This window comes from Vanellus vanellus (assembly GCF_965231255.1).
Source record: "Vanellus vanellus genome assembly, chromosome: 9".
NCBI classification, from domain to species: Eukaryota; Metazoa; Chordata; class Aves; order Charadriiformes; family Charadriidae; genus Vanellus; species Vanellus vanellus.
Window position 1 is genome coordinate 16,091,146 of NC_138914.1, and position 24,106 is coordinate 16,115,251.

Below are 24,106 nucleotides of genomic sequence, written 5' to 3' on the forward strand. Positions count from 1 at the left end.
TGACCTTAACCTTTTTTTAATGAAAGAGACTTAAAATGTCCCAGCTGGCATGTCTCCCACTGTTGTGAAAAAAAAAAAAAAAAAAAAAAAAAAAAGGAAGAAAGAAAACTTGAGTAGTTCTTCCTGTGCAGTAGTCCCGGCAGAAGGAATAAAACCTAATAATGTATTAGGCGGAGAGTCAGTAATACTGTTATTCGGAGATGGAATTTGAGAGATGTCTTGCCCCAGTTTGTTATCAAACTTATGAAGAAACAGTGTAGGGAAAAAAATGTCAGAAAATATATTAATAATTACAAAAAAGCATAAAAACATGCTCCTTCTGTTTTGCATTTATTGTTTTACATCAATAAATACAAGCCCAAAAATAACATCTTTACAACTTTTCCTATAAGGTAGTTCGGCTCACTGGAATGTTTATGCACCAGACCATTAAGTGTGAACTAGGACAGTCCCTGTGATTTTCATGGAACTTACAAAATGTGTACCAGCGAGAGATCTGGTTTAAGGAGCCTTATGTAAACCTCTGTACTTCATCTATAAAAGCATACTTAAATTACAGGTGAGAACTGGCTCTGAGAATACGTTCTTACAGTAGTATCGAAAGGGCATCACTTCACAGATTCTACTTTGGTGCCAAAGTATTGCAGTACAGAGATTCTTTTTCTTTTTTAATCAGTTTATGATTGGATTTTCACAAGTCTGTCTTGTGTAAAATGTAAAGGAGATGCGGTATATTTATCTTACAGTCTATATCAGATGTCTATATTGAATGTTGTCTAAGAGAGTGCCTCTGAAAGGAGAACACCTTGGTCCAGACCACTTCCAGACAGATGTGGGAACAGCATAAGGCTGCCCAGATAACAGTAATATTTGATCAGGGTCAAAGATGAGAAAAAATTCAGTGCCTTGGGTTTTATTCCTGTGAAAAGCATTCTGTTCTGTTACTCAGAACTTGAATTATACGCTTTTACTTTCTGGCAGTTGCTGCAATTATAGAAGTGCAAATACCACTTTTTGCCTTGGAACAAATGAAGAATCAAGCAGACATACGCTGCAGCCTATGAATAAGGTTTAGAAGAATAAGTTTCTGCAACTTCTTATAGAAGTACTTCACCTAAAAGCTGTTAGTAGCTACACACTATCTGTGTATAAAACCTGCATATGTTGCTGATTATATTATATGCTGAAATAGAATTTTATCTGGATAAAAAGTTCTTTTCTCATCATAGTACTTGAAAGTGTTCTTCCTGACTCCATTAAAATTATCCATGCTTTATAGTGAATATTACTCCTAATTAGCGCAGTAAAAAGTTTTTGGAAGCCATACTTCTGTCTTAGCAAATATATGACCTTGTGCATTGATGTAGCATGTTGATGTAACGTGGACTTGACTCAGTGGGTTCAGAAGCCCTGGGTAGTTCCTTTGGATTTTCTGTCGTGTCAGTATTTCAGCTGTTCAGCTCTAATATCTCAGCTTTTCTGTCTTTTCATTCAAAGCCTAAATATAGGAAAAGTTTATAATGTTTTCATTTCATAGGACTAAAGTCCTTTAATTTATATGGCACGCCTGAAGTTTTGTTTAGTTGTGTCAATGACGTGGAAGGAGCCATGACTTCTCTCAGTCTTGTGGCGTTAGGCTGCTAAGCCTGTTTTAACCTGATACACTACTGTAAGAGAGGGCCAAATAGTTCTGGGTAGGAGAAAGATTCAAGACTTGTACCTTAGTTTGTTGTTCTTAACAAAAATCGTAAAATGTTGATGGAGCGAGATTGGCAGATTTGTTCTTTTTGAATGATCTGAAGTAATTACAGGTTAGTATTCAGAAGTTTATATTTTGTTGTCAACTTATATATTTTGTTATATTTTGGTGTCAGGTAGCATTATTTTTTAATCCAGTGTCTTCCAAATAAGGAAAAAAAAAAACCCTAGATAAATGAAATATAATTCTCTAAAAAGTATTTACTTGAAAGCTGTCAATGTCCCGGTAACTCGAAAAAAAATTTCTCAGAGTAATAAAGAAATATAGCATATTTAAGCATTAGATGATCATTATCATATAAGTAGATATCCTAATTTATTTTTCTCTTTGTGATGCTATTGCATAAGGGATAGATAATGGTAAAACGATGTTTAAAAGCTTGATTATGGTGGCATTATGTAACAGTCACTTTTCAACACAGTTATAGTGTTTCAATTTGCAAATTTTACATACTAAAAAAAAATCAGTCTAGCAAGCTGCAAACTTTTAAAGACTTTAAATCTGCCAAATTATAGCCACTTATTTTTGCCTGACATATTTTCAGCCTGGACCCACATAGGGGCTGCCAAACTTGTTTCTTTTCATTACCTGTTCTATGTCTGGCTCGAAGTTTAGATTTTAGAAAATGGAAAAAAGCTGTTTGTGAAATCACAAGGCTCTTGAGCTCTTAGTTTCCTCTTAGTATCAACGTTTATTTATTTAGGTTTGGGCTGGGTTTCAAAAGATTGAAATTGGAAACAGAGAAGGTGACTCTGAATACCATTTATCTGTATGTAAGCGAACATTCAATGTACATTTAATTTAAAAAATTGCTGTTTCCTACAAGAGGGAGATATTTTTCACATTGTTAAAACATTTTTAGAGGTCACTAGGTGGTCATGTCACCAGCAGGGAGTTTTTGTTTGGCAGGCTGCATTAGCAGTTAGTAACAAATGCCTCCCATGATTCTGTGTTCAAAAGGGGTTGCTTTGCAAGTAACAAATACTTACAACCTGAGAACTGAAGTATAAAAAGTAGTGACAGGGGAAAATGTTTGGAAATGTAAAACAGCATCTTTAGTGGCCAAATTGGAGTGTTTAGGGAGTTGAAGATTACATATCTACTTTATATTTGAGCTTGGAGTTTACAGAAGCAATAATATTTTCACTACCGCAGTTGTCTCATAATTTCTAGTTAGTTAAGAACTGTAAATTTGCAGCTTACGGAAGTCCTTGGTTTGGGATGTCATTAACATTTTCAATATAATTGTCATCAGATCCTTCATACTTCTTTTAATTTTTGTTTCCTGATGTGGTATTTGCATATTTTATGAATGTCTATAAATATTCTGACTTAATTTTCCACAGATTTTAAATGTTTTAAAAAGTAAGAAGGAATAAACCTGAGTAACACCAAATGTGTACAAAATGTTTGGCCAAATCTACGCTCTGAGAGAATGGAAGCCACGTTTGAGAGATTCTTTGTAATCTCTTAACGTGTTGTCTTTGTTGATTGAGATAGGGTGTGTAAACATTTGCTAGTTGGAGTACAATGGAAATCTTGGTATTTGGAAAGTAAAAGTACTGTGACTTGGACTGAAAATATCAGTTTGTTATATATGTAATAAAATTCATTTATAAACAGATGTTATTAGTAACTGGAACAGTGATTTCTTCCTTTAACCATAGAGTTCACTTTTTTCTGGTAAATGTAATACAGAAGTTCTGTTTGTTCCAGTTTAGGCCCATAGCATCCCACCATGCAAAAGAAAACAGGGAGGGGCTCCAGAAGAAGGTAGTGCCCATGGTGATCCTAATCTGAAGCAACTGCTTGACTTACTTTCTTAGGATTGCATTGACTTACACCTAAGCTCTGACCCTGAGACTCATCCTGTTCCGTTGCCAAAATCTCCACAATCTGTAAGCTTTGTGCAGTCAGATGCCCTTGACAGGCTGGCTATATTTTCATTTAAAGGGACTGTGTCCAGAGCAAGGCCTTCTTTGTAGGAAAGTGTCTGTTGGACTCATAGCCTGCCCAGTTGTGTTTCATATGAGGTATACCTTCTATGGAGAGTCCACAAGGGATGGACAAAGCCAGAACCAAGATGAATTGGACACATAAGGTCTTTTCCTTTGGCATCTCAAAATACTTGTTCTCTTAAAACAAAGCTTTGCGCTTCTCGAAGGGAGCCTCTTGTTGATGGACAGTGCTGGAAGTATGAGAACCAAGAATACCTCTCAACTACGGCAGGATGAGATCTGTGTGCAATCCGATCAACTCACCTTTATACTTAACCTCCACAGGAAGGAAACTCTAGAATATAAGATAGAAGAAAGCTGCTGTGCCCTCTGATCCTGTGACCTTGTAAAAACCAGGCCTCCAATCTGGATGAGCTGAAGAATAATGTGCGCCAGCTGTGCAGTCTAGATGTAGCATTGGGAACCAAGAGTCTTTGACCAAAAAAAAGCACTTGGAAAGGCACATTAGTCCAATTAATACCACATGGTGACCTTATGAGGACTAGAGTCCTTGGGGTCCCTTTTCGGATTAGACCTGGACCAAATCTGGCAGCTGGATTTTGTTTACACTAGAGGGTTGCTGTGGTTTAGTTAGCTATACTATTGCTTCTCTGTATTGAATAGGAAAAGACCAGGCCTGGAATTCTCAATATCTCTATTTTATTATACTCAGAAGACACATTCTGATAATTTTTTCTGGGGATTCCTGGCAGGAGCAATATGAAACTTAATCCTTACCTCAAGCTCTGCCGTACTAGATTAACTGGTGTATTGGTTAGGGCTAGAGAAGATACAGAAGAGTGTTATCTCAAGTCAATGGGCCAGTGGTATATCAAGCAAGAAGCAAAGGACTTCCGTTTCTCATGCACGTGTTACTTGGTTGCTCCAAAGCCTGCCAGCAAGCTCTCTTATTTCCTGTATTAATACGGGCATTCTGCTCAGTCAGGAGATGTTGACCTTGTCTGACTCCTGAGAGGTATGGTGATGTTTATCTTCATTATTGTGAGCTATAATCATGCAATACCTGGAAGCTGTGACTTTGTGCTGGGTAATGGCACAGTCTGTGACTAATGAGATTTACTTAAAATATTTTCTTGAGTAGGGTTTCCTAAAAGTGATCTTAGCTGTTTGGAATAAGCAGTATTTACCCAGTCCAAGAGTTCCAAGGCCCTTTGTAGGGTTCTCACTGTTTTAGTTCCTGTGCAAACGGGATTTGTGGGACATTTTGAATGTTTTTCAAAAACTTTTCCTTAATCTTTAGGCTAAAGATTTTACAGCTTTTTAAAGAACTATGATTCTATGTAGGCTCATACTGACACATCTACAGCATGAAATAATTTGTAACTTTGTGGGTTTGTATTTGTATGTTAAAGAATAGAGTTTGAGCAGTTCACCATCAAGAAGATAACTAAAAATTCACCTATGAGATGGTAAATGTTGGTAAGTACTATTTGTTCTTTTGGTAGCTAACATACATCTGCTTTTCTCCTCTTCTGTAGCAACTGAGGTTTCACAGCTGGAATAAATTATTTTAAGGTGGTTATTGTTAGGTCCATCTTTAGAAAATGAAGGCCACAGCTTTTTAACTAGAAAATTTTATTAACTACTTTAACAAATCACCAGTGAGGTGCAGTAGTCATTGTCAGTAATCATTTCTTTGCTGTCTTGGAAAAAGTCATAGTTGCTGAGACTCTATTCGGCTCCTTGAAAAACTAAGACCTCTCTCAACAACGCAAACATGGATGGAAAGACTTCAAAAATTACTATCCATTCAGCACTCCAGGTCCAACAAAAATTCACCGGCTAACAGCATAGGATTTTGTTATAACCAGTAATAGTTATTCTACCTGTTGAAAAAAACTGAGGAAATATCTATGAGCATTTCCTCCCTTTATTGTGACGCGCATGTGTCTTATCTGCGGTATTGTTTTCAGACTAGAACAAATAATTTATTATACGACTGGTTGAGGCAGTGCCTTCTTAGAAAACATAAGAAATTATTTATTTTGGAGGCATTGTCACCATATGTGAAATTCTGTTCCATACACTACGCTGATTTACTTTTCACTTAGGTAGTCAGCACTGATACGTTCAGTCCCTCGTTCTTCGGCTCTCTTGCTTCAAGCTAGTCTGCTTCCTGTAAATGTGAACTGAATATGTCAGCCTTTATAAACATCATATGCACTCTGTTCCTCCCAAACAATTGTAGCTGTTAGTAATTGTTCATTACAAAGTAACTTCCACTAATGTTCAGAAGCATGGAAGTAATTTGGGGAGAAATAGACTTTGTTCTTTTGTACTTGAATAATATGACTCTCTGCCTTAAGGATAAGCTTAAGACAACCTTAACTACGGAATCATGAGCAGTATTCACGTAGTATAGTTTTAAAATGAGCAGAACAGCCAAGCCAATTACATCTTTGCCAGGTTTTTAATACTTGAATGTAGTTTTTGATGTTTTAAATATTGTATTTATTAGACTTTTACATAGTGTTTCCTCCTTTTAAAAATACATCAGTTCTTTATTAACCAAAGCGTTCGTTTCTATTGTTATATCAAATTTTTTTTGTAACGAATACAATAATAGTCTATATATGTTTCTCTTTTTGGAAGAATTAAGGCAAACATAGATAAACTTTCTTAGCATCTGATACTGACCTGAATTTTTTATTTTATTTAATCTTCTATTCCAGAAAGGATAGCGTTGCATTCTCTCTTTCAGCATCTTTTTGGCAAGTTTTTGTGTTACGTTCTTATTGGGGGAAATACTGTTCTAGCCAGCTGACATGGTTCTCATATGTTTTAAAGTTAGTTCTGGAATACTGCAAATCTTTGTTGTATTTTGAGAGTGTGCACTTTCTTTTGTCTCGGACAGTGCATTCAACAGCATAGCTACCTGCAGAGTTGAGTTGTACTAATTAACTAGTTCGTGACAGGACGAAAAAATCGTACAACTACTTTTGTATCTAGACTTTGATTTGATTAGTTCTGGCTTCTTTGAGCTGCTGAGGTGCTATTATTTCCTACCACCTGTACAGAATCTCTGCTCATTGCAGAAATTAACAGCCGTCATTTCATTTCTCATAGCAATGGCATTTACTTCTATTAGCATTCCTCCTTCTAGTGACAGCTCATCTTAAAATGGATCGTATTATTTGTATGAGTCACAAGGCCACCCGGATAGCAATTTAAGAGAGCATTTTCCATAGCAACTACTTCTTAGGCTCTTTCTGTCACGATTCTTTCCAGATGTGCTGTTGATTCAGGTAATGTTCAAAATCTGGCTCAGAAACTTCTTATTTTTTGGTTGTCTTGGATTCTAGAGCTCATCCAAGGTTATAGTAAGTGTACAATTTTGTACATAGTTTTAAAAAAAACAAATAAAGTCAACTATGGACATGCAGAGGGCCCAGAAATTATCGTCTATTTGATTCTGAGCAAACTTTTTTGTTTGAATTCACTGGTGGTTATTTTTCCAAAAGCACTACTGATTTTTGTTACACTTAATGTCTGTGCCTTAGGTTTTGGAAGTAATTTATAGTTTTTGACTGTGCCATAGACACTGTAAAAATTTAGCAATCTTGATTAATTTAAATGTTCTTACAAATATACCTCTTGTAGAACTGTCCCTGGGAAAACCTGAGTGTATGAATTTACTGTCTGAACTGTCTGAGTATTTCCCAGTTTTCAGTGTTGAAACCTGCATTGCTTTTGTTTTTGTTTTGTTTTGGGTTTGTTTTGTGGCTTTTTTGTCGTTTGGGGTTTTTTTTATTGTTTTTTAACTCAAGTAAATTTGGAGGGAGTTTGTCATCACTGATGAATGTCAGATTTGAATTGGAAAATTGAGAATTGAAATTATTCACATTCTGCATGATGCTTCTATACTGTGCTTTTATTTTTCCACTGTAATGTGGACACATACTGTACTGTCCACATACTTTACACATAGTGTAAATTATGAAATTTATGTCTGTGTTAAAATTCAAATGTACTATAATATCCCCACATCCTCTTTGCCAAAAAGTTTCATCCATCCTGATCTAAGTGTCAGATTTTCCAGTAATAATCCCTTTTGATTTTGATTCTTTCAGTCCCTTCTGATTTTGTTTGTTTGCGTGACTAATTTATCCTCTGGTTTTGTGTTGCTCTTGTAATGTCTAGTACAGGTTTAAGTAGCTTGGCTGCCAAATACTAAAGTCTCCTTAGTTGTAGTTTTTGTTGACTTCCTAAAGAGTTCTTAAATTTTAGTAAGACCATAAACATCACGTTACGCAGTGTCCTGCAACAGGTCTGTATATTTTTCTAAGATACAGCCATCAAAAGTTTGCAAAATAACATCTAGATAGTATTTTGAAGTTGTATTTTAGATATTTATTATTATTGATTGCTTTTCAGATTACTTCTCTATGTTTTCTAAAGCCCTACCTTAAAAATAGACTGCACACTGGACTCAATATATTTTGTTTCTAACAGAGAAGTCATTTGTATTCTCCCAATTAGTGAAATGCAATGAGGAGAACTCTCAGGCCTTGCAAATCTTGCAGGTACAATGAGGTGGGAGGGAAACATTGCTAATTCCTGTAGTTTTTCATAAGATAGAAGCCAAAAGAGTGAGGAGAAAAAATGTTGAATTCTTCATTAGGAAGAAAAGAATTGAAAATATATACAAGACCACTATACACAGTCCTGTTACTCCACTGTCACTATGAAGATTATAGCAGTGCATTCATTGCCAACATATATGTGTCTAACTGATGAGTAAACTCAGCTGTATGCCATCTGGATGGATCTCAGATCCTATGGTTGATGGAGACATGACCGAATGACTACATACGTAAGCGTCTGAAAGTCTAATGTCTTGTGACAGGGCCACAGCTTGGGAATAGTTTTGACATGGATCTATTTATTTTTTTTTTTGCCCCTAAGCATTCCTCAAAGATGAGCAAAAGGCTAGGAATGTCTCATCAGAAATTAAAAGATCTGTGTATAACACCTGCCCTGCAGACATGCCCCTTTTCCAGCTAACTTTTGAATGGCAGCAAACTCCATCCAGTGCCTACTGGTTCCTCAGAAGTACTGGCTGTCCCCTGCCACCCCTGCTTGTAATCTGGGTGCCTGTGCAGGCTGCTCCCTGCTGTGACATCTTTCGGTGCCCCACCTTGCAGGCTCGGTAGCTTCTTCAGAAAATGTCTTAATATCCCCTTTCCCCAAGAAGATTCACCTCAGTCAGTTATTTTTAATGTATACTGAGAATACCCAACCAGAACAGATACCTTCTGACATACTGCTAGCTGATATCTACAGAAGGGAGTGAACTAACTATGGAAACAGCTGATAGTCAAAACATTGGCAAGGAAGAAGCAGCAGTTTGGCTGACCTACCCAACTAATAATAAGTGCCATGTAGTTTTTTTAATTCTAGTTTGCTGGTTTTAATAATTTTAAAAGTATCATCAAACAACTTTTCAGTAATCAGTGTAGTCCTATGGATTAAGTCATTTTATTATCCATTTTTAGAGTAAAATTTGAACTAACTTGATCTTAACTCAAAAGCAGACTCTTTGCCTTCAGGAAAAGAAAGTCCTTCAGTTTTAGAAGTTTTCCTCAAGACTGTCAGAAGTATTATTCAAATCAATAGAGAAGTTAATGTGTTAGTCCTGTTAATCGAGTATGATATGTAAGAAGTTAATTGTTTATCAGGACTAAACATGCTACAATTTGTTGTGGAACCATCTTAAAATACCCAACTACTCTTATTTCTATTGTGATGCCTCCTTGCTGCCATTCAGACATCTGTCTTGCTGGGCACTGTACCTTCTCTCTGGTACAGTTCAGTGATCTACTCTTTTGTCTGCTTTGAGAAAGTCAGTACAAACTGTCTTCACTCTGAGTCAATGTGTATTATCATCGAGCTCTAAGACTGTACATATGCCTTTTTTTAAAATGCTTCCTTAGTCTGAAACAAATTTTGAAGCAGTTAACCCACCAAAGAAGATCAATGAGCAAACTTCTTTATGCAAAGTTGAATCATATGATGGTCTCCATGCTCCTGGCAATGCTTGTGAACAGCTTCATTAGCAGGGAAGTCCTGTAATTAAATAACATCGTGTGGTATCCTATCTCTTTAATTCCCAATCTTTTAAGATACTAATTAGAGAAATATTTGCGTGCTGTTGTCTAATTCCCCCTCTCCTTCCTCATAAAGTATCTTGTGCCTGCTCTAGGCTTCCATTGTCTTTACTGATACTTTTCTATTTATAGTTATTATTTTCATACGCCGTATTTTGGGTGTGCAGTTCTTTACTAAAAACGAAGGTGTTCTATTCACTGAGGTAAAATGGTGGATGCGGGGTTTGAATAAATGTTCTCTGAGAAAATGCCGTTAGGCACTTAGGTCTTTAGACAGCCCACACCTAAAAGAATGGTGGCCTGCTAGTTTGAGAATAATTATCTTAATTATCTTCTTTGCTCAGATGCTTAACTACTTTTTTTAATGTTAACACCAATAATTAGTGGTGTTAATAGTTGGTTTTCTGTGGCTTGATGACAAATACATGTCCAATGGTTCCCAGTATGATGAAATCCTCAGAAACAATATGTCTGGAGCAGTATGTTTAAGTTTATTCTGTACCTAGCAATAGCTTATCAACTAGACAAATTTAACAAAAATGTAGTTTTTAAAAATAAAAAATAGTGAGTTGTAATAATTTGTAGAATTTCTTGTGTCTATCAAATTAAGCTATGTAACAGTTTTAATACATACTCATAGTATAGCAATAAGTAATGGATGTTGTCATGTTAATAATGGTAATGATGATTCTGACTGCACAGATCAAAATTAGAATAATTAAAATATGAAAACTGTCAGCCTATTTGGGGGGTGCATGTGTGCAAAATTCTAAGAAGTTTCTTAGTTTAAGGCTTACATACAGAATTCTACTCTGACATCTATTTGCAGCTAGTGGAATTTATATGACACTGGTTTACATAATCTCTGTCTGACACCCTATTTAGTAAGTGAGCATTTAAACTATGCCCTCAGATCAGTTATCAAATACGAATTATGCACTACCAAGAGAGTGCATTTTATTAATAGTACTTATGCAGGCGATTTTCTTTCTGGAAATTACCTTCTAATATACTGTAAAGCTCAAGGCATAAATTCCAATACATATTCTTGTTGATTTCTATATGCTGTTTCAAAATGGAGCTGATTATTCCCTCTGTGATATACTTTAAAGTTCAATGTAATCTACGTTGGATTTTATGTTTTGTTACATATGTTATTCAAAGGGCTGCTGCTGTAACTGTATGGAAACTGGAGGGAGGACCTTAAGTTACTTCTTTCAAAATCAGACCCATCTTTATATTAAATTTCCAATGGAAAGGGCGGAAATAGATTTTAGTATCTTCTTATCTGTGTTATCTGTTTGCCAAAAGGATAATTTTGCTGGTCAGCATTTATTAAAAGTTGAAAGAAAGCCCTACTCATTCTTTAGCATAACCATCTACTTTGTAACAGATGGCCATTTGGAATATGTTGTCAGTTCCATTTAAGAACAGAGTATAATTAACAAAAGTTTATGTTTATTTAATATTCTGTCTCTGCATCTCAGTTCTATGTCTTTGACTCAAGTATTTTGAATTCTCTGCAAATTCATTACAACAGTAATAACTTTTAATAGTGACTTTTTTCCAAGCTTAAACATTTATTTGGCAGTTCAAAAAACGTTACCAAGAACTATATTCTAGAGACCGAGCCATTCATCCTGCAAAGTACTTTTATCTTTGTCTTCTATAAACACAAAAAGCGATGTTGAAGGATAAGGAGGCTGACAATGACAGATTACCTATAGTTTTGTTTTCCTGTTTAACTTAGGTGGACCCTGTGCAGTGCTGTGTTCTGCTGTAACCCAATCCCGTGCCTTCAGATGCCATCGTTCTTGTTCTCAGCAGTCCCTATCTCTGTGCCGTATTGTGGTATGCCGTAAACCAGCCAGAGGTGTTTTAACCAGGCGTTGGTTGCATTCCTGTGGAGGATCATACGAAGGCGAATGAACAATAGGTGTCAATCCTAGTAAAAAACCGCAAAGCTGAGAAATAATTGTCATCTTCTGACTTCAGCGGTGTTTTGCAGCACTGCGAATTCTTTGTTTTCTCCCTTCATTTCTCACACAATCTGCAGCTTGTTATAGCTACTCATGTGTGGGCAGTGCTGCCCGTTTGAATGAAATGATAATGCCGTGGTTATTGAAGCGTGATCTATGAAACTATGATGTAACTGCTTGCGCAGACAATTTACTTAGCTGTCATTTCTAAAGCATAAATCATCAAGACATCAGAAGTGCAATCTTACAGGTCTTGAAAAAGTTCAGAGAATTCGAAGGGCAGTTGAGTTCCGACTTCTTACTTGAAAATTAGGCCCAAAATATGAGCATGAAGGTCCTTCTTTGCCTTTTAAAATTTCTCTTTGAACTTTTACCTTTATACTAGATGATTTTTGTTTGCTTAACAAAAGACCTATAGGCACATTCCAAATTGCTGTTAAGGAGAAAAAAAAAAAGGAATATTTCAAAACTGCAAATCTAAAAACCATACCGTTACTGTTACTGGGGGATATAAGGTGGTTATGGGAATGATGAAACATAGGGAAGAAGCACTGAACTGTGGCTCTGGGGAGGTAAACTGGAGGAAAAGGACAAATGGATGAGAAAGCTGGTTTTTCAAAAATCTCCTCTGTGATGGTTCAGAATCAGGTCCTCTCTTTTCCTTCTTTCAATTTCCTCTGAAATTTCAAATTAGGGACAGCTGCTTCTTCCTGTTTCTTCTTGATTCTAGCCTAATGAAAATATGCATCCAATACAGGTATAACATACTCCTCACACCTGCTTCCAGCAGAAGTCTTGATCAGATGGTAAATTCAAGGTTTGCTACTCAGATAATGTGAGAAAGAGTGCTTGGTGGGTTGGACTGGTGGACTGGGATGCGTAAGAGGGGGGCCCCTGTTTTTCTGTCCCATAGTTAATGGAGCAGTGTGTGTTTGTTGTGCTTCTTGGTGTATTCGGGCTGTGGAGCACCAGTAGTTCTCTGTGCTTGCTTAAAGGGCACCAGGCGAACCTGAAATGCTATTTCATGCTGGTTTTTCTTCAGAAAGTATTTCAAAAGCGATAGTTCTTTGAAAACAGTGCAAAATAATTGTTCATTTAGAAGAAGTAAGCTATAAATATGTTTTTGCAAAGCATATTTAGACATGTAATTGGAGAGACAATTTTTCTGTCAGCCTCAGACATACGATTTTAGGATAATCGTTTAAAATCAATAGTGACTGAATTTACATGTCTGTGTCACACAACTAGCTTAGACTTAATGCTTATGTTGTTGAATATACAGATTTTATATTTCATGCTTGTGATCAGTATGTCTTATTTTTAAAGAAAAAGCTTTAAAATACCAATAATATTCTGAAGTTTATTTTCTAAGATGCATGCACATCCATAATGGATTAACAGCATGTTTTAACAAACCATTTATTTGCTTTAGGAGTGACAGAGAGAAGCTGTTTCAAACAGGATCTCTCATCACCGTCTATCTCTAGTCACCTCCTACTGAACTTAAGGTTGAATACTGGGGGTCATGAGGGAAAGAAAACAGTAATTAAAGAGAAAAAGTTGATTGAGCTGGTTTTTTCTCCTTCAGTGCGATTAGCATGTGAGAAGCTGGCCGAGTACTCTACTGTATATCATTAATTCAAACATTTCTGACTTGATTTAACTTTAATGGTGACTTTTTAATTTGTATTTCTGTATTTTGTGGAGAACAGCTTAAGTAGTAAAGGCAGTAAAAATTCTTGTTAGAAGATCTTGTTTCTATAAACCTTAATCTTGGAATTCTGTTAGATTACAATTGGACTGTTTCTAAGAACTCGCCCCACCTCCCAAAAAGTTGTCATGTGTTCTTTTATTAAAGCTCAGAAAATTATTCTTAGACTAACAGAGGTGGGGAGTAAAGCAGGAGTGTTTACAGAGTTCACTTCTAAATTGACTGTGATAAGTGGCAATGCAATGTATTATGATTAGAGGTTTCTGGGAGACTCTTGAAGAAGGTTAACTGCAAGGCAGCTCTCAAAAGAAAGCATTTATCTTAGTGGTCATCCTTCAGTGCTTTATACTACTGAGATTTTTTTGTGGGTGGTTAGAACCATTTTTTGTGTTTTATTAGCTGTATCTTGAATACCTCCTACAAGCTGAATGACAGTTTAGGGTTATTAAATCTGTTCTTAGTACATTTTTTTATCCATAGTTAATCTTGACTAAATATATGCTAGTGAACAACCCTTTTTTCTCAGTTGCTGCCCATATTTGTTAAAGAAATTATTCCATTTGACATTTGTTTAGGCTGCACTTTGATAAAATACTGTACACAATATACTTTTTCAGTTTGGCATTCAACAGAGTCTTTCATGGATTTATTTCTTCTTGCATTATCTTATCTTCCCTTCTAGTATGCTAAGGCTTCCTTTTCATATTAAGTAATTTTTTTTCACTCCAGGACAGACACTTTCACAAATGCATACTCTATGTCTGTATTGTTAGAGATCTATAAGATTGCGTTTTTCAGGTGTTAGGTTACATTTATAATTGAGTTGCTTTGGTATCATCTGCTTTCTCTAATTCTATATATGGTATTTTTCATTAATTCAAATTGTTCTTTAACACTGCTTCCAGTGACTTTACTAAAAGATTTATATGATTTGATACTTTCGTTTGTCTAAAAGCCATGTCTATTACCAGATTAATAGTTGATAGATCCTCCAAGGAAAGGTATCTCCATATTTCCCTATCACCGAGGAATGGCGTGTGCAGAACAAAGTCATTCTTATCTGTAATTGCTGTCATGGAAATTTTCACAGAAACTTGATCATTCTCAAGTTTTGTATTATTCTTTCTTGCTGTAGATATGGAAACTTAAATGTAAAAGGTCTTTCCTTTCAGTCATAGGAAGGCTAATAAGCATATGATGTAAGCAGATCAAACATGACATGAACTCCAAGGACTACTGTCTTGAATGAGACACAGAGTAAATCAGCTTTAAAACATTGAATCACTGAATAATTGGGTTGCTGGTAAGGTCATGTCTCAGGACAAGATCAACTATACTCAGGTCATTTCTAACAGACGCTTGCTTAAATTGTTCAGAGAGACTTCCACTGGCGGTTACCATCTTTCCCCATCAATTTCTTCCAGTACTCAATTGCTATTCATACTTACCTGCCATTCTCATTAGACCTTGGCTAGATATTAGGAGGAAAATCCACAACTTTTTCTCCTGCAATTTATGCACATTACTTCTTGTTCTGTGTGCCATGGATATGGAAAAAAAATGTTCTGTTTCACTCTGATGTAGCTTTTTATGTTCTCATTATCATGTTCCCACTCATAGACTATTTATTGTAGTTTTTTCCAATGTTTTCTTGTCAGTGATTTCTCTGACTGCTTTTGTTGCTCTCCCCTGAACAGTCTCCACGTTTTTCATGGAGAATCGTATCCTTACTGGATTCAGTATTTCAGCAAAGATCTTCCTGAAGTCATGTAGATCAAAAGAATCACTTCTGGCTTGCAATCTATTTCTGTTTATACTTCACAGTATGAAGTTTGCGTTATTCACAACAGGTCATTAATATGGGATTCCTCCTTAGTTTTCTAGACGGTGTCTTTGGTTTGTCAAGACATTTTTTATTCCTGTCTTCGTGGCACTTGAAGATCCTCACAGTTTCAGGTCTCACTGAAATGTAATAAGTAGATTTTCTAGTCCATCATACAAGTAGTTAATGAAAACATTAAAGAGAGTGTAATCCTGAGTAGTTTTGGATGGAATACCACTTGTGTAAACAAATTAATGGCTGACCATTAGGAAGGGACTATTCCTTTCGTCTCTTCTTTTGTATTTCAGTATGAAGTGGCATTAAGTATACTAAGATATTTGTACAAGTTTCTTGGTACTTCTTCCTGGCATCACTGCCCTGATCTTGCAGCTGCAAGTGTGCTTATCAAGGGACTGTTATATTCAGTGTCTTTGTGATAAGGAGACCGGCTTGGGGTCGTAGGTTGCTGTGGAGTAGAATGCAGTCAGGCCTCGCCAGGGCAGAAGTTTCATTTCATGAATTTTGCTTTTCCAGGGAAAAGTTCTCCCTCTCCTCCTTGTAACGAGCAATGATATTATCGTGGAGGATATATAAATTGGTAATCCTAGGAATTACTTTATGTATGTCAAAGGAAAATGCATGGAATAATGACCAATGTGGAGCAAATGCTGTTAGATTTAACGTTTATTTTATTAATATGAGAGTTTATGTAATTTTACTGTGTACATTTGGAGTGATTTTTCTTGGTGTTAAAAGTACTACCCTGTTATTTGTATAACAGATTAGTTTGCCAAAAAGAGAGGGAAAAGTACTAATAGCAAAAAGGATTACTCTTTATAAATATTACTGTTAAAGAATGCCATTTAATTCAGTGCTCTAATAAATTATTTTAAAATGTATTTTATTACCATCATTTATTAAACAATAAGGAGACACTTTGGCTGCAAATAGTGATAACATCTCTATAGAACTGTATTTGGATAGTTGTTTTTTTTTCCTGACACAGTAGATAATTAGGAATTATAAATTATACTTACACTCTTAAGCATGTTAGCTGGAGAGTATATCAGACTGTATGTTGTTCTTGGTGCCAGTTCAGGTTTTGATTTTCAGAAATCCTTTCACAGAAACGCATGATGAGTTTCAGTTTCTAGCAGCACAGTGGAAGTGTATTACTCACTTGAGAGATTTAGATGAAAACCTTCCCACCTGGTTATGGTTTTGAGTGAAATTTACTTCATGTTTGTAAGTGAGAAGGTCATTATTGTCAGCTGTTTTGCTGGCTTCTTAGCCTTGTTCCTAGGGGTCAGATAATCTCATTTCAAATGTTTCCTGCAAAAGCGGTGACACAAATTTTTTAGCAGGGTCACCGGTATTTTAGCAGGTAGCTAAAATAAATTGCTTCTGTTCATCAGATTTGGTTCTTCCATAGGAAACCTGAAGTATGTTGACAGGGTAGCGCAGCACCTTTCACAGACATGGGTAAACCTGTGTATGACACGTTGTAAATGGGATATGATCACGCAGAGCTCTGGGTCTGTCCCCACAGGCTGCTTCATCAATGCTTGGGTCTCTTCCCTTGCGATGCCTCACCAGCCCGAGCAAGGGATTTATCTGCCTCTGTCTCCCAGGGACTTGGTGGAGGAACGGTAACTCTGGTGGTACGCTAGGCCATGCAGAAGTAAAGGCGGCCACTTTGCTTTCTTTAGATGCCATGTCACAACCTGCATCTTTATTTTGTACTCTCTAAAATAATAATAATAAAAACTGTTGGGTCTCTCTGTCGTCCCTCTGTATTGAAGTGATTAATTACTAAAGATATAAGCAACCAACATGGATCATTTGGTAGGATATGCAGTCCCGCTCTGCTGAACTCTTGTTAACCCGGATGCCTGGTTAAATGCCACTGGATTATAAATTTGAGGTTATTGCTGTTCAGATTATCCACGATAATAGCCACAGATAATATGCGGACATACTCCAGGAGTATGTCTGTGCAGACAGGTGCAGACAGATGCAAGCTTGCTCTGCCCACACTCGGAGCAGGCTGTGTGTGAGCCAGTTCCAGTCTGGAAGCCTTCAGCGTGCTGTGTGGCACTATGCCCAAGCTAAAACACCTTGTCTCTTAGATAAATGAGGCTTTACAGCTTCTGAGCTGAAGCTGACTCACATTCAGGCGGCTTCAAGAGTACTGGCAGTGTGAGTTTGCATTCAGCTGCCCATCTGTGCAGATGTATTCGTCATTCCGCATTGCTGTGGAAGGACTTTGGTAGAAATCCCCATCCTTGTATTCTTGTGCAGTCGTTTCTCAACTTTTGTAGGTTTAAGGCGTCCTAACTCCCCTTACATTTGCTATAAAGATAAGAATTAAAAAATATATTGACAATAATTTTGGGGAGCAAATTCAAACTTGTGTAGGTGCCGTGGGTTTGATTCAAATCTTAGAGCGTCTCAGTGGAGCGCTTATGGAATCATATGACAGCAGCTATTTCACATGACTATGAACCCTTATTTCCTGGAAGTGTTTGGTATGAATCATTATTTCCTGGAATTAAGCGTTTGGTTATGTATTTTCCCTAGGTAGAAGAAGTGATGTACTGAATGGAATTATCCTGTGAGCCACAAGGCAATAGAGAAAAAAGATATTATTAGCTTTCCCTTGCAAAGACATTCTAATAACTTCTGGTTGGCTTTCATAATCCCTCAACGCCATCAGCTGAGAAAAAGCATGCTGGGGTCTGCAAAATCTCGTGGGTTTGGGGATGCAGAATCCCGAGTGCAGACTTTTCAAAGCCTGTTTACTGGCTCCTCTCTCCCTTGGAAGGTTTTATCTCATCTGCTGCTTTAAAGCGGGGCTAGAGAGTGTTGCGCAGTTGAACAGTTATGACCACAAGAATGTGTGGTAATTTTTGGCTTGCACTACAAAAAAAGATTGATATGAGTGAATCCCATTATCAGATGTTGAAATGATACCAAAAAGTTCAGTAGTTCTGTCTCTTCTTACTCACAAGTCAGGTTTGTGTTTTCACTGCCAATTTTGAGGCAGTGAAATAATCTCAATTTTAGAGAAGTAAAATTCCAGTATAGCTTAATGTAGTTTTCAAGACAATTTAAAACTTTTCTTCTGTTTGTTGCTTTTTATGGCTGTAATATGTGTACATATAATTAAATACCATTATATATCATTAGAAACCTGGTAAATGGCAAGTATTTACCATGAAATTTGCTATTAGATGAGCAGACGTATTGGGTCAGTCTGGGATGGAGTTAACTTACATAACTTATGAGTTCATCTAAATATATTTAGAAACCTTGGAATTTCTGAGATGTACATTACTGCATTTTTATTGTGCGTTGGGTTTGTGATGGTTATGTCAATGTTTATCTTCAGATATTAAATATCTTTAGATTGATAACTATGGTATAAATAGATTTATATTTTGCTGTTTACCAGAGGTACCTACTTTACAGCAATGATTGCCATGAATTAAAGATTAGGTGTTAATTGCAGACAGGCCAGATCTTTGTCCTACATATCCTGAAAACCAGAGCAAGATTGTGAAACCTTTTTCATTTCTCGATGCAAGTTAAAAATTGGAAAATGTTCCGTGATGCAGACCACTGGAACATTGTCAAAACTTCTCACTAACCTTTCTTTGTAATTTTAATACAGTCTGCTATCGGATAACTGTGGAGGAACTAACCCAATCTTATCTAATTTAGAAGAGTATTTTATGTAATAATGCAATTTGCTGTTTCTTTGGCTTTAAAGTCACAGAATTCCTGTTGCTGACACTTTCTGTCAGAAAGGCTGTGTTATCACCCCTGGAAAAAAACCCCACCTTCTAGGGTTAGGACACATTTCTAAAACAGAAAAGTACAGACTTGTATGTAAAAGGTACTGTGAAGAAAAAGCCGGAATCGTGTTACATTTTTCTTTCTGTTTGAGCCAGGTGCTCAAAATAGGGAATAGTTAGATTTTCTTTGGTGCATAAATTCTCTGCTTTCTGCAAGGTGAGAGGAATTGTTGAATACAGTAGCAAATCAGCTTTCTTCTACTTCAGTGCATTAAAAAGTTAAGATTTTAATGAAAATGTTATGGAATTGATATTGTATTTGAACACAATACATGAAAACACTGACGTTTACCAATTACTACGTAGCAAGTTTTATGTGTTATTATGAGGTTTATAGAAAACAGTATACCTATATCCATAATGATAATTTGAAATGAGATATGTGACCCTCTGATATATTTTTTTTCTTTAATACCTGTTATTTAAAATAATAGCTTTCATCTAAATTAAGACTGTTGGTGACTTATGCCATCCTCTTTTAAACATCATTTAACTGTGATTGGAATGAAGAAGACAGAATAATAAATGAGACTATTTAAGCGTATGAATAAAATGCAACTGTTTATCTAAAATTGATCCATGTCTCATAACTTTGAGAGTAAAATAAATGGGTTGTTTTCCTTTGACTCCATCAGAAATATTGTCCTATAAATATTTACATTAATATGTTAGGAATTTTGAAATAAAAGTGAAATAGCTTTCTTGACATTTTTGCTGGCAAGCAAAGGACTGTGAGAATACAAAACTTCTAGCTCACCTTGACTGTATGAAGTTCATGAGCCATATTCTCACATTTATTAGCAGTTGGAGCCTAAGGCTAATTTATGAGTCATTTATTCATGTTTATTTTTTAATGATTGATCTTATATAGTTCTGGAAAAAAGGCATAGGCCATAACATATTTTGTCTTAAGAGGTATTAAGTATTATATGCTGCTTCTTGGCTGATAAGTCATAGTCTGTCATTGAATGCATTGCAGAAGATGAATATATTACTTTTATTTAGGAAAATAAGGGACAGATTATGGCCTTGCCAACGTGAACATTTTAGAGGATAAGAAATAATAAGATACTGCAAGATCTGTGCTTCCAACTGCATGTTGTAAAAATTACTTTTGTCATATGTCCTCACAAACTATTAATGATGTGACCCTGCTAGCTTCTATGTAATTCTATATGTTTCTGAGTGCTGTAAGTTTCTGTTTGCTTTATGGAGATTGAGGGGTCAAGATTCCAAAGGAAAAGTTTCCTCGTGAACAATTAAATCAAGGAACTTCTTTTCTAGATGTTATATTTTACTTCTAGAATTACAGTTTTGTGGTGACACAATGAATAATAATAAATCCATAGGAAAACATTTAAGTAAATGTGAGGAATATGTCCAGCGATTTCTGTACTGAGTTCTCTAGGGTGCCAAATTAAGAGGATAACATAAAAATATGTTTTATCTGTATCACTTTTCTTTTTCTTATTCAATTTGTATGATTTGAATAATTCACGACAGATTTATGTAAGATATTCTAGGATTCGGAAAAGTGAATTTAAGAATATAAATACCGAAGATTTTTAAAAGCAAGACAGTTCACAGAAATATTGCTAGTTATCATACTGTAGTAAAATAGACTGAGAAAAATGTTTTATGAAATAGTTAAATAATGAAAAATCTATAAAGAGAACTTTCTTGGCTAATCAGTTTATTTCATTATTTGATTGGACTTGACAATGTTTGCTATTTAAAGAGTGTTCAGAAGGTAGTCGATTGTTCTAGTGGTTAAAAAAAACATCTCATGTAGTAGATATAGTAGTATATGCTCTGTTTTCATGAGACTATAACAATTTTTATTTTATTTTATCAGACAGGAAGCTTTGCTTGCTGCAATTAGTGAAAAAGATGCAAATATTGCCTTGCTTGAACTGTCGGCTTCAAAGAAAAAGAAGACTCAAGAGGAAGTAATGGCTCTTAAACGAGAGAAGGACAGATTAGTACATCAGTTAAAACAGCAGGTGGGGAGACATTCATTTTCATACTTTCATGGCAACATAATTGGCATTATTTGTACTATTTTATTCTAATCTCATATTGAAAGTCTTCAAGCCAGGTTTGACATATGACAGCAGTTACGAAAGGTAGGAGGTCTTCAATGTAAGCATTTATTGCTTCTCTGTTGTTGCTGAGTATTTAGCTGCACGTTTGCTTGGCACACGTTATATGCAGCCAATACGCTTTCTGTTTTCCCTCCTTATAAAGCTCCCAACCTTCTTCATTATGTATGACAGAGGAAAGCAGATGCTCTTTGCCGTAAAGTAATATCTATCCATTCTGTTGACTCTTTCTAACCTCCTTCTGTTCAGTTATTTGCTTATCTGTTGTAAAATAATTGTGTTTTCAGGAGGTTTCGGGCTTTCTGAGTGGATATCTGGAAATTGTGATTATCCTTAAAATAAATTCTCAAATTAGTAAAAATTAACCTGCCTTCAACACTGTAAGTCATTTGAGGTTTTAATAAAAAAAATGTAGTTACAAACCCTAGAAATAGATTTTATCACAGGCAACTTTAATTTACGTTCTGCTTCATTAATGAGGAAAATAATCATACTAGACACAGTGCACATGTACCAGACACAGTACGTAGGTCTCTTCTCTGTCTAATTAAAATGTTTAAAACTCTGCATACTGTGCAGTGGCTACTCCCCCTGATTTTTGAAAGGTAATAATCATAGCCAGAAGATGTACTGTAGGCAAGAGGACAAAGGGTGTTCAGATAACCCAGGTACTGAAGACCTGTGCTGTGTGTCATGCATGTTGTTAAACACCTTTACTCTTTCAGAATAGGTGAAAAAGATGAGAAAGATGTTTTCAGACCATGTCTGAAGGTGTTGTAGCTGATGGGGAAGGACTTTTTACTAGGGCATGTAGTGATAGGACGAGGGGGAATGGCTTTAAACTGGAAGAGGGCAGGTTCAGGTTAACCATTAGGAAAAAGTTTTTCACTTTGAGGGTGGTAAGGCACTGGAACAGGTTGCCCAGAGAGGTTGTTGAGGCCCCATCCCTGGAGGTGTTCAAGGCCAGGCTGGACGTGACCTTGGGCAACCTGATTTGGTGGGAGGTATCCCTGCCTATGGCAGTGGGGTTGGAACTCGATGATCTTCAAGGTTCTTTCCAACCTAAACCATTCTATGATTCTATGTTTTCCTTTATGTGACGTTACTGAATTCTGTGATTGTTGCTTGAGGAGGAGGAGGAGAATATCTCAGTGTTATGACTCTTTATTCTGAATCATGCATTAAATACTGTAGAACTCTGTGCACTCAGTTACAGAAAGTTAAGGAGAACCCTAGCTGCTGTGCTAAATTCCTAGTAGCTCTGACCTCATGCATCTATCCCACAGATCTATAAAAATAGGAGACAACCCCTGAGCATGAACTTATCATTTACTTGTGATGCTGACTTCATTACAGACATTCCATCCGAGTACGTGTGTTCCAGCCATGATGCACTCATGCCTCAGATCAGTCAGCTGGCCAGGAGACGTTTCACATGGATTTTATATGCTAGATAGGCAGACATGCTTTATGCTTTTTAGTATTTCATCCCACCATGCTGCATCAGAGCAGACGATGTTATGGTCCAAATAATTTTAGGGATTTTTGTTTTGGTTTCCTTTGGAAAAGAGAAGACAGTTATTTTCTCTTTTAGGTATCTTCTTTTTTCACCTTTATCTTTCGTGACTGAAGAGTAAATGAATACACCGCTTTGCCGTGTTCCGTGATACATGTCATGGATATTTTGAAAATGTTCATCAGAGTCTTGGGCAAACTGTTCTTTTTTCATTGTTTTGTTTTATTTTGTTTTTGTTGCTTTGGGTGGTTGTTGTTTTTGTACCTTTAAGCTATTGCTGAAAAGTGTTCAAAACATTCATAACTTTCTTCAGACAGAGTGATGGAACAGCAGAAGAGGATTGCTAGAGAGGCATTGTTTTGGATAACTTCAGTTAGAATTGTAACCAAATACTTCAAATACCTCCATTATTTATAGTGATAAAGATCTTCAGTAAAGCTATTTAACTAGATTAAATTGATGCCAAAATAATCTCCCTGTTATCTCAGACAGCACAAAAAAAGAGACACCAGGAACAGGAATGTGGTTTAACTAGGTCACCACTTTATTACACTTAAGAATTATCTGATAATAGAGGTTGTAGAGATCATTCATACTTCTTTAATCCCTTTGGGGAGAACCACTGTCAACCCCCAAAGCTTTCACATGTGCATTCAACACAAAGGCTCATTAGAGCTACTCTTCCTTGCTATGATTGTGCTGGGCCAAGGGGGGGGGATGGGGACGGGATGGGATGGACGGACGGGAAGTGACGGATTCCCCACTGTGTTATATATCAACCCTGTTCCTCAGTTTCTTTGAGAGGTGACATCTCCCGACCTATGTCTGACTCAGTAGAACTTCAGTGAACAATGCGCTAGAGGCATCAAATTTTTTCTTATGGCCTTATTTGTCCCATCCGCCATTTGCACAGCTGTTATACTGCTGAAAGAAAGAAGTAAAAAAACCCCAACTTCCCCAGCCTAGTGTGATCATGAACAGAGAGATATTTATAAATATTAGAAGATGACTCACTAGATAATGTTAAACACTAGGCCCCCAAATCCACTCCTGTTCTATACCGTAGGAAGAATTTTTGCTTTGAGAGGCAAAATAACAAGGTGGGCAATGATAAAAATCTGTATTCCCTTCATGTGTCTCCACAATAGCAAATTGATTTTTGATGTATCTACCTATCAAGCAGGAAGCCTTCTGTTCATGGCTACAGGAGGCTGAGAACTTATCAAGGCAGCAGT

The 24,106-nt window shown here is 36.3% G+C and overlaps 1 protein-coding gene across 1 annotated transcript in view; it reads left to right on the plus strand.

The window, feature by feature from the left end:
* ERC2 (ELKS/RAB6-interacting/CAST family member 2) overlaps positions 1-24,106 on the plus strand; it is a gene marked incomplete at both ends in the record, with an annotated part of 454,823 nt that overhangs the window by 339,043 nt on the left and 91,674 nt on the right. Inside the window, one exon of the mRNA XM_082487881.1 lies at positions 21,109-21,256. Within this exon, the coding sequence (XP_082344007.1) occupies positions 21,109-21,256 (148 nt within the window). The remainder of the gene's footprint in view (positions 1-21,108; positions 21,257-24,106) is intronic.